Consider the following 10,704-nt stretch of genomic DNA (forward strand, 5'->3'; position numbering starts at 1 on the left):
CACTATCGGCCCTGATCCTAATTGGTGGATCTCTACTTAGTTGTTTTAGCAATTTCTAAATTTCATTTAAATATATTTTTTCAAAATCAATTGTCAATGAGATGAGTTTAACATTTTACAAAACAGAAAAAACGATACACTTAGTTGCCAAGTTATTTTGCTAAAACTAATACAGCCAACTTTCCTGGATAAAATAAGTATCAAATTCAACTCCACTCCAAACTATACGCTGGACAAAAGGTGAGCTAACAAAAGCTAAAAACAGTCTGTCCATTAAAGCCTGACCATAAATAAAAGTACAGGGTGTGGGCCAACGCAACCCAAAGACAAGTCAAGAGGAAATGTCATCAACCAAAGTGAACTCGGACCGAGACAGCCAGCTTTATTATTACCGTAATCACTTAAAGGATAAACGAGGACGCCAACCGGACGCAGAAATCAGCCGTTACCTCACTGACTAAGGTCACGCGGAGAGTTTTTACCGTTACCTCACTGACTAAGGTCACGCGGAGAGTTTTTACCCTAACTATCAAAGCAGCACATTGTCACAGCGCTTTCAGGTAACAACAACTACAGCTGTTTGGATACCAATACTAGCATCAGAAATACCTTAGGCTAGCAGGTGCAGTTTGCATTTTAATGCTCAATAAACACAGATTTCAGAAATATAAGCTCTGAAAAACACTAGTATAAATCATCACAGATCAGTACCCCTTTAAACTACCGTCTAAGAGAAGCAAGAACAACCTGTTTAAGGTTCATGATCAAATGACCAAAGCGAACAACCTCGCAGTGGGAGCAGAGGGTGTAACCTGATCATTCAAAACCACAAAAATAAAGCACGTTTATTCCAGAAGAAGGATTCCTCTAGAAACTTTGTTTGGACAAGATATCAGGAGGGGCTGCTAGCTGAGCGCTCCCTCATGCTTTTTAAACAACTCTGTTTTGTTAAAGAACAGAGCTGCTCAATCTGCAGCTGACAGAAACTTTCAGTAACCATGGAGACACTTGTTTGCTTGTTTCCTCAGCGCTGACGTAAACGGTTTAAGAACGTGATCCCGTCTTTCAGCAAAAAAAAAAAAGAAGAAAAAAAAAAAAGAAGCGGTCGACGGCATTAATGAGGTCTGTGGTGAAAGTAGTTGGAGCTGTTGTGAAACGGCAAGCGTTCACAGCTCTGTTTAAAAAGATGGTGAAACGATTCTGTAGAACATAAACGTCCAAAAAGTGAAGTTTAAGTGGCTCTTTTGGGCTGTTTTGTAAATTCTTGGGTGATGACATCATAACAAAGAGGGGAAATAGTTCTTTTAATTGGCGACTAGATGGGCTGCTTGACAGAAAGAAATACCACCAGAGGTATTTTTCCCAGTGAAAGCAAGAACTTGGAGCCATAATGTAAGTGTTCCCGGAGGAGAGCGTGCGTCACCCAAAGACATACATGTTATTTTTTCCTCCTGCTGCACTGGAAGGCACTATCATCGAGTCAGCTAAAACACATCCTTCACTTTTTCCATTATGCTTTTTTTTTTTTTTGTCATTTTTGTTGTGACAGACGAGACTAGCAGCGAGAATAATGAGAGTATAATCTGTCATCCTTCCCTGCTCCACTGAACACAGAGATTTGATTTGAGTAATACCTCAAGAGAGCACGGGGGGAAACCGAAGAAACCGGTGATGGCAAGAGGAAGGGAAAAAATTGCAGTTGCAAAAAGCAAATTGCATTTTGTACCGAAAAGCAAAAAAAAAAAACAAGGGTGAAAAACAGCATGTGAAAAAGAGAGAAGCAAAGTGTGGAGGAGAGAGAGAAAGAAAGACATATGGGTGTAATTGAGGGCTGATGAACTGATGATGTCATCTTACAGTCAGGTTATCAGGCCCCAGGCAAGGCAGATACAACTCACAAAACATGTCTGGTCTTAAAACATATGAGAACACCAACTTCACACACACACAGCAGGTCCCAAATGATGCCGTGTGCACGCCGTCAGACGAGCTCCAGCGTCCTTGAACATCCAGAGTTCGGCCTAGGCTCTTCTGCAGCATAGTTCACATGTTTGCTCCGGCTAATCCTGCAAACGGAGAGAGTAAGCCTTCTCCAGTTTGTCTTTGAACACACAAACACACTCTGTCCTTCCCATTAGCCTCTTTGGCATGGCTACACAATGACCTCATCTGGAATGGGCTGAACTCCAGTAAAAACACACAATCACACTCGCACACATGCACAGCGGTAGAGCCTGTACAGTCCCATATAAGGACTTGCTGATGATGTAATGGGCGCCACTGACTGCCGAGTGAGACTCGGTGTGCAGAGCACTTCTCATAATGTTTGGTTTTCCGGATGGAATGTCCACATCACTGGGATCTCCGGGAAAGGGAGAGGTGAAAGAGTGAAGACTTTTTATTCTCGGAGGATTGTTTTAAAAGGACAGAAGCCAACAGAGCAGCACAGGTAGGACAAGTAAAAACAACTTGTGAACTGTGGAGGGATATAACACACATTTTGTGAAGAGTTTGTTACTTTTAAAGTCGCTTTTTACGGCATGTTGAGATCATGAGTGAAGTGCTGACTGAACTTCTGATAAAAAGACAAAAGACCTATCGTTCTTGTAACACGTTTTTTTTTTACAGACGGGCGACAAAAACAAAATATAATCTCACAGAATGCATACACTGATGTTCAACAGCCGTCAATTTACAGTTCATCCACCCGCTTCATTCAAGATATTACATCTTTTTGAGTTTCACCATCTAAAAATCACTTTGAATGTTTCTTTAACGTAAAAAGTAAAGGTGCTCTGTATGGGTCCTCTACCCAAAAAAAAAAAAAAAAAAAAACAGTTTCCAAGTTTTTTAACGTAACATTAGCAGCTCTGAAGACTTTCTCAAAGAGTCAGGAGCAACTCTCCGTACACTGCTTGGAACATTTTCAGCCCGATCACATGGAAAATCATGTATCCAAGCATGGAATGTGAAACTGATATTGACTTATTTCTGCTCTTAGTCGACAAAACCTGCAAAACAAACCGAACATTTCTGTGAGGGGATTGATCCTTCATCGTAACAATCCGCTGTTGATGGCTTACTTTGATTTGTGGAAGCGACCGAATTTAATATACGGCGCACATTTGATTTAATTTGTACATTGTTGGTTTGCATCTGGGGAAATGTGAGGAGTGACAGCACTTTTGTAGCCAGTCAGTAATTACACATGGAACAGGGGGGGAATTCCTGTCTCTCCAAGCTGGAAATGGGGTAGCGTTGGTTGCGCACAGGAGGGGGGGTGATTGGGTGCAGCGTTGAGGGTACTCAAGGGTAGTGGAACTTCTTAATTAACATGCACTCCCTGCCAAGGGACCATCTGCTGTGACAGTCAGGAGTGCTACAAAGAGAGTGCAAAACAACATGCACGACCATACCTATATTTTTTAATGGGTCATAACATGCTAATTAAGAGACGAAAACGCCAATAATAACGTACAAATGAAAATGAAGTACAGCCCTTGCAGGAATTTGAGGTGGGAGGAAATAGTGGTTCAAATTCCTCTGCGAATGAAACAAGTGTTTATGCTGGAAACACACAACTAGAGAATTAATTGGCGTTTCAAAAGTGGGGCCAGGAGGTTAAGTATAAACAAGAAAAACAGTTTCCTTGGAAGCAGAAAGAAGAGTGAAATTATATAATAAAAAAAAGAAGTCCTTTTTAATGTGTGTAATTTGTTTTTCTTTCAGACTTCAGCTCCTGATCGTAAAAGAGAGAGAATACCACGAGATACAGGAGGGGAGAAGTGAAAAAGAAGTATTAACTCTCAAGGACGAGCTGAACAAGCTGAAGGCTTTTGCGCTGCTGGTTGTTCGGGAGCAACAAAGTCTGAGCGAGCAGCTGGAGGAACATCGCTGTCGTGTCAAAGAACTGACTGCAATCACCGACCACATTGAGCAGGAGGTCAGCGCCGCTCGCCCCGCTGAGCGCGAGACTCTGCGCCGTGAATTGGAGCTCAACAACCACGTGTCTCTTTTCAAGCACAGCCAGGAAACCATGACGGCGCCGAGCCTGCTGTCAGAGGTCGAGGTGCTGAGGAGGAGGGTCGTGGAGATGGAGGGAAAGGACGAGGAGCTGATACGCATGTGGGACCAGTGTCGTGACCTGGACCGCAGACTGGGGCGGGAGAGCAGCTATTGCCGCAGCTTGAAAGTGGAGGTGGATAAACTGACGGGCCGAATCAGTGAATTGGACAGGATAGAGGGGGCTTTAGGGAAGAGCAAACAGGACTGCAGTGTCCTGATGGGCAGCTTGGAGCAAGAGAGGGAGGTTAGCAAGAGGCTGTCGGCTGAGCTCAACACTCTGAAAGTTAGGGTGAAAGAGCTCGAGGCTGTTGAAAGCAAACAGGAAAAGAGTGAAGCAGTGATTAGACAAGACCTTGCCAAGCTCAGATCACTGACTGTCGCTTTGGTGGAGGACAGAAAGGCTATGGCAGAGAAGCTCAAACAGGCGGAGGAAAAACTGAACAGGAAGGAAGGCAAGAGGAATGAGCAAAGCAATTTGGCAACAGTGACAGAGAGACTGAAAGAGGAGATGCAACAGGCACTGGGCTGTAAGGCAGAGTTAGAGGGGAGGATTAGGGACGTAGGAAAGGAAAAAGAAGAGCTCCAGGAGCGGTTTGAAGCCGAAGAGGAGAGGAACAGAGAGCTGCAGAGTAAAATGACCATAATGAGAAATAGGCTACAGGTGTTGGAAAACAGGAAGGAAAAAGAACTGAAGTACACGCATAGTTCTATTCCGAACAACACCAACCATCGGTGCCAAACGGAGGACAACAAAGTCAAAGAACTGACCCAGGAGCTTGATAGGCTGCGAAAGAGACTGCAGGACAAGGAGGTGCTGGAGGGAGAACTGATGCAGGTGGAGGAGGACTTTGAGTCCCTGCAAAAGAGGTTCAAGGAGGAGCAGAGAAGGTCCCAGGCTCTCACAGAGGAGCTCCAGGCGTCAAAGAGGGAGCTCTCCAGATACGAGCAGGCGGAAAAGCAAGACGTCAACCAGGAGCACGTCCTCCTTTGCCGTCTTCAGAAGGAGCAGGTTCGGTCGAGGCTGTTGGGCAGAGAGGTGGACGCTTTGAAGGAGAAACTCCAGAAGCTGATGGGAACTGAGGAGTCCATCTGCAGGGTTCAGACGGACCACACCGCGTTGCAGAGAAAGCTGACCTTGCAGGAAGGGAGAAACAGGGAGCTGGCGAAAGACATGAAGGAACTGAGCAGCGAGCTCGACAGGTACAGACAAATAAAGAACCTTTCGCCTGGGGCAAATGGACAGCACTTTTCTGACGTTCATCACACCACCAAAGAGGTGCAAACTGATCCAGCAGATGGCCTGCCTCCTTACAGCGATCAGAGCAAGAAAGCAGAAGAAGACCCCCAGGAGGAGGACCTAACCCACAACGAGGAAGTCTCAAACAGGAGAAGCTCTCTCGTCAACAACCTCAACAGCCTTAACACTGCAAACAATAACATGATCCAATACAGCAATCAATCAGCCAATGGCAACCAAGCTGCTAATGGTGAGCTGATGACGTTAACGCACACGCCAGGGCAGCCCTTGCACATTAAAGTAACACCTCATCATATCCTCAACACAGCCACGCTTGAGTTTAGCAGTCCGACAGGAGATGCCGCTACGTCCTACACCAGCACTGCCATCATTCCATCGAGCGGCGCCTCCCCGAAGCAGAGAATCACCATCATCCAGAACTCCTCTCCTCTCGCAGTTAACACTAAGAGCCCGCCCTCAAGCCCAGACCGCAGAGTCTCCCCCACAATTTCGCGGATGCTGAGCGCACAGTCTCCACGCTCTGCGACACCCGACCAAAACAGCTCCCCGATCCAGATCGTGACAGTCCGGACCTGCTCTCCGGAGCCGGAGGAGGTCGCCAATCAGACTACAGTCTACTGCAAAACACCGGAGCGTCAGAACAGCTGGCAATACCAGAGGTCCAACAGTGTGGACGCGAGTCCAAACATCATCACCACGGAGGACAACAAGATCCACATCCACGTGGGGAGTCCATATATCCAGTCTGTGAACGGCATGACCCACAGTACGCCGCAACCAGTCGGGTCGTACTATCTCCGACATGAGCAACAGACACAAGTGCTGGCCAATGGCTGTCATGTGAAAGGTGTTGGCAAAATAACAAGTAGCATCACTATTTCTCCCTCTACCTCCTCAGCGTCACACTCCTCTAATATCACCGTCAGTGGCCTTTGTGATTAGGGGAAGAGTCAGTGATAGGTTCTCTGACACAATTCCTTGAAGGAGAACCTACATTCTTTGTAAATACTACTAAAAAAAATCATTAGTGGTGTTGTAAAACCTACTTTATTTAGTGTGCAAATGTACTTAGTGAATTTAACTGTTTTAGTACCTGTATTAGAGCTAGGCAACATTTCATTGCCACCAAATGTGTAATGTGCTTTTCATATTTTCATTCTGTTTTCTTGATGTTTTTTTCCCTGGATATTAAAAGTGTTTGTGTTGATTTTGTTTGTTCACCTTGAATACTTTCCAGAGAGGGCTGCCATCTACTCAGCTGACAGATTTCGAGGCAGTTTAAATGCAAAACAGTCCGAATCAGTAATGATGGAGTGAGAAACCGCTAGAAGCCTCGTTTGATGGTTTTGTTTTTTTTCCCCCTGAAGGGCTAAAGAACACACATCCAGCTCTTCAAAAAAGATGAAAAAAAAATTGACTCCCATTAGTTCATTTGACATATCCTTAAAAAGAATAAAGAGAGACACTTGATGGGAAGAGGTTTGTGTTTAGTTTGATAAAAGGTAGAGTGTGTATGTCCGTGTGTGTGTGTGTGTGTTTTCGTCAAAAATGCACTGGAAAACTCGGCTCATTTTTTCGGACACAATAAAAACACCTCGAGGTGATGGTGCTGTTTGGGTTTAATGATGGTTGAATTACTTCAAGCCTTAGCTATTTTGAGTACAGACTATAAACCTGAAATGGAATCATGGTCCTAATATATTTACCTCTGACAAGTGACGCATGAACAAACTTTAACTATTGCATAAAAACATTAACATTCTCGTCAGCTTCTACTCCTTCAATGTGGAAAAAAAAGTATTTAATACAAAACAATGAAGTGGCCAGGCAGTTATCAGGGGAAAATAAGAAACAAACCCCTTTGAATCATGGGAGTACGCTTACTAAGGATGAATAAAGTGAATTTGTTCTGGAGAAATGTATCGTCTTTGTGTCTCTGACATCTGAAAATCCTCACACATGAAGGGAGAGGGCTGAATCAGAGCGTGGATGGATGCTTCACCTCAGAGAGAAATCTATTAACAATAGAAACCTAAAGATACACAACACATGACATTTTAGCAGCTCTATAAATACATGTATTTATCATCTCTTGAGTAAGAATGTGTTTGTATCCAACTGCAATCATCCAAAAAAAAAAAAAAAAATCATCTCGTCAACGATTTGTTTTCATTTTAGCCCTAAACTTACAATTACTGGAACCTGTATGTGGGGATTTTGTGAAAGACAACGTTCAAGGTTTATGTCAACGCAAACAAGTTTAAGATCTCCTCATGTAAGGGTCAAGAAAGACAACGTCATGTAAGATGTGGTAATTACTGTTAGCTGTCACATGTTATATGTACCAGTAGAAAAAGTGGTGATCAAATGCATCAATGCACCTGAGGACACAGTAAGACTTCCTGTAGTGGAAGAGGCGGGTGGAGGACCCCAGACTGCAGGTACACGATGACATCATCAGTCGGCAAGGTAGAAACCAGATGTGATATTTGATGAAGGTTTTCTGGCAGATTGGAGTGTGACACAGTCCCTCGTGAGAATGGGTTGTCATCTGTGCGAGCTTATCGCCAGAAGACATCATGTCATGAGCGTCAAGCTGCTTCTCACCAATCTCCTCTGCTTTTCTGAGACGGACTTCAGAGTCATGTGCTCTATAAGCTAACAGACTTCAACTCCTCTTTTCGGTCTTGTCAGTTCTCCGTCAGCCTCGCAGCATTTTCTGTCAAGCTTGTCTTTGGGTAGAAATGGGAGTAAGGATGTGATGTCAGTCAGTTGGGGTAAAGGGACGACTGAGAAAAACAGCGCGGCACGCACTCTCCTTGAGATGGAGTACGGAATGGATTACTTGTGTGATTTCTCCAAAAAGAGCCAAACTCTACAAATAAGAGTGTCAAAGTGTCAAAACATTCAAATAAAGTGGAAATGCTTAAAAAAAAAACAAAAAAAAAACGCCATACATCAAGGGCTGTTATGAAGCTGCAATGCTGTGTTCCTGGTTTGCAATAAACAACTGTGTCGAATTCTTAAAGCTTCAAAATCATTACAGCCTTGACATGTAATCATGAAGGACATTAGTCCCCCTTTCAGGTTTAAACATAATTTTAGACAACCAATAAAGAAATAATAGACAACTACCATTAACAATAGCATTTAAGGCGTATAACTGTAGCTTCTTATTGTTCAGTGAAACACCGAACTTCGTTATGCTGACTGGCACGTGACTATGTTAGCTCTCTGTGTTTGTATGCAAAACAACATCCACTTGGGCTCTCCATCCAGAATAAGATGTTAAAGGGAAAAAAGCCCTCATGTACAGCACTATTGTAAAGTGAATAACTTTGCAATGATGTCGCAAAAGAAGACCAGTGGCGTAATCAACACCAACTCAACAAACAGGTTTATAAATCCCCCGTGGTGCACACATTAATGTGCTAGTTATTCCTCTTTTCTCTTATCAGAACCCTCTGGGGTTGCTTGAAGGATACCCAAGGCTAAAGGATTAGCAAATAGAAAAGGAGACAACCCCCCCCCCCCCCCCCCCCCCCCCCCCCCGGAGTGCATAGAAAAGAGCACCCAACAGGCCTGGATTACAAGCCATTTAACACTGCAGTCCAATGATACCAAATAATCTCATCATATAAATATGCAAAGTGCAGCGTACAGTTAATGCGTCGAGATCTGTTTGTAATTTCAAGAGGAAATGGCAACACAAATAATGACTATGATTAATAAATTAGTTGAATAAAATAGAGCAGAAGTAAATATGATTTGACAGCATCAAAGGGCATGTGTTACAAATGAGTTGTTCCATTTGCACAGGCGATATTATCCTTATCTGATTGATTACTGTAGTCAGGAGAGAAGAGTAAATGCCAGTTATTGGTAAATATTTTCCAATATTAAACATATTATTTACATCTTAGTCTGGTCACTGACCTTTGTATCTAACATTGTAACATTTGCACTTTAACTATGTACTTGCATCTTACACTATTATTGTATTCTTTTGTTGACACTTTATCTTTGGTTAAATTTTAAGAATAGCTGCACTGTCGTTCATATACTGCTCTGTGTAAAAAGATTTTTAGGTACACTTAGGTAATCTGCCAGAATGGGGATTTTTTTTATCTCCATTTCTTATTGATTCTTTAAGATATGACCTGTGTTTGTGTAAATACGAGACTGAGGATAAACAGAGAGGGAGCATGTGTGTCTAAGTATGTCATCAAAATATGAAGGTTTCATTTCAAATGTAATCTTACTCTGCTTGACAACATCAAAACTTTGCAGCAGAGAGAATTGAGGTCAACAATCATTAAAGAGCATTACTGCCCTCTATCGGTACTCAGCGTGAAGCCATGGGCATCAAACTTCTTCAGTATTTAGAGACGAGGAGCGGTGTGAAAACATGAAGTTTAACCTGACAGAGACAGATAACTTAGACCTTATCTGTAGAAACAGGCCATGTCGGAACACGTTGAAAGTTACCAAAGTTATTGTCTTTCCATATCGTGTGTGATTCGCACATAAACATACTCTCACAAACACACGTGTTAACACATAACAAACCTTGCTAACAACGCTAGCGTCCCCTGTTCTTACATAACACAGGCAAGATAAAAAGATACCGGTACGGTGTGTTCATCACTTCTCACCGTGTGAAATGTCGATCACGGTTTACCGACTTAAACTGTGGTTTGCATCAACTCATAGTGGCTAAGCTAACGCCAGCTAACAGTTAGCTATCAGAAGCAAACCGGCATTTCGTTCCACGTGCTAACAAGCTAGTGCTAAAGCAAGTTCCTGTATTGGGATACAAGACAGCCTCACGAGAACAAGTTTCAGAAACGCATCAAATAAAGACACGAGAAGTGAACGTGGTACCTGAATTAGCCTCGTGTGTCCACCACTCGTCACCCAAGTCGTCTCCCATTTTCTTGTTATGTAGCCGCTCCAATCCAAATCTACCGCTGAGGTCGCGAGCCGGGGGTGTGTTCAACGGCAGCACGTGGGAAACAAACCTGTACACGTCATTCACTCACAGTTTAAACCCTTAATACAGCGCTATGTACTGTACAAATTAGACGGTTTTACTGAAATCTTATTTAATTTGTTTAATATTTCATTGATATTGCAGAGGATGTGTCATATAAACAGATCTTCAGTAGCACTAGCTTGTCTAGGTATTGATTTTAACAAATAATTTATGAGTGAGGCTTAAATTTAAATAGTGTAGAAATGTTACTTCTGGGCAGTTTTAGTATTTAGGTTAAAATGAATACAGCCGAATGATCAGAGGACCGAAAGTCGTTAACCCAGTAATTTATCTCAAAGAGGTCAAGCCAGAGGGAGGAAACCATGCAGGCCTGACCTCACAACAC

General features: G+C 43.1%; 2 protein-coding genes across 2 annotated transcripts in view; one reads left to right on the top strand and one right to left on the bottom strand.

Moving 5' to 3' along the window:
* Positions 1-10,342, bottom strand: part of cmss1 (cms1 ribosomal small subunit homolog) — a 32,869-nt gene extending 22,527 nt beyond the window's left edge. The window contains exon 1 of the mRNA XM_079357686.1: positions 10,208-10,342. Within this exon, the coding sequence (XP_079213812.1) occupies positions 10,208-10,256 (49 nt within the window). The 5' untranslated portion in view covers positions 10,257-10,342. The remainder of the gene's footprint in view (positions 1-10,207) is intronic.
* Positions 1,804-6,530, top strand: LOC306832286 (filamin A-interacting protein 1-like). The gene is made up of 2 exons (XM_079356849.1): positions 1,804-2,449; positions 3,730-6,530. The coding sequence occupies exons 1-2, from the start codon at positions 2,271-2,273 to the stop codon at positions 6,263-6,265; spliced, it is 2,715 nt and encodes a 904-aa protein (XP_079212975.1). The 5' UTR covers positions 1,804-2,270; the 3' UTR covers positions 6,266-6,530.
* Positions 10,343-10,704: the final 362 nt, after the last annotated feature.

The sequence above is a fragment of the Symphodus melops genome, assembly GCF_947650265.1.
Source record: "Symphodus melops genome assembly, chromosome: 12".
Classification (NCBI taxonomy): domain Eukaryota; kingdom Metazoa; phylum Chordata; class Actinopteri; order Labriformes; family Labridae; genus Symphodus; species Symphodus melops.

Coding starts and splice junctions, on each gene's coding strand:
- LOC306832286 (XM_079356849.1), top strand. CDS start 2,271: ATGGGCGCCACTGACTGCCGAGTGAGACTCGGTGTGCAGAGCACTTCT. Junction 2,450..3,729: donor AAGCCAACAGAGCAGCACAG/GTAGGACAAGTA, acceptor TTTTTCTTTCAG/ACTTCAGCTCCTGATCGTAA.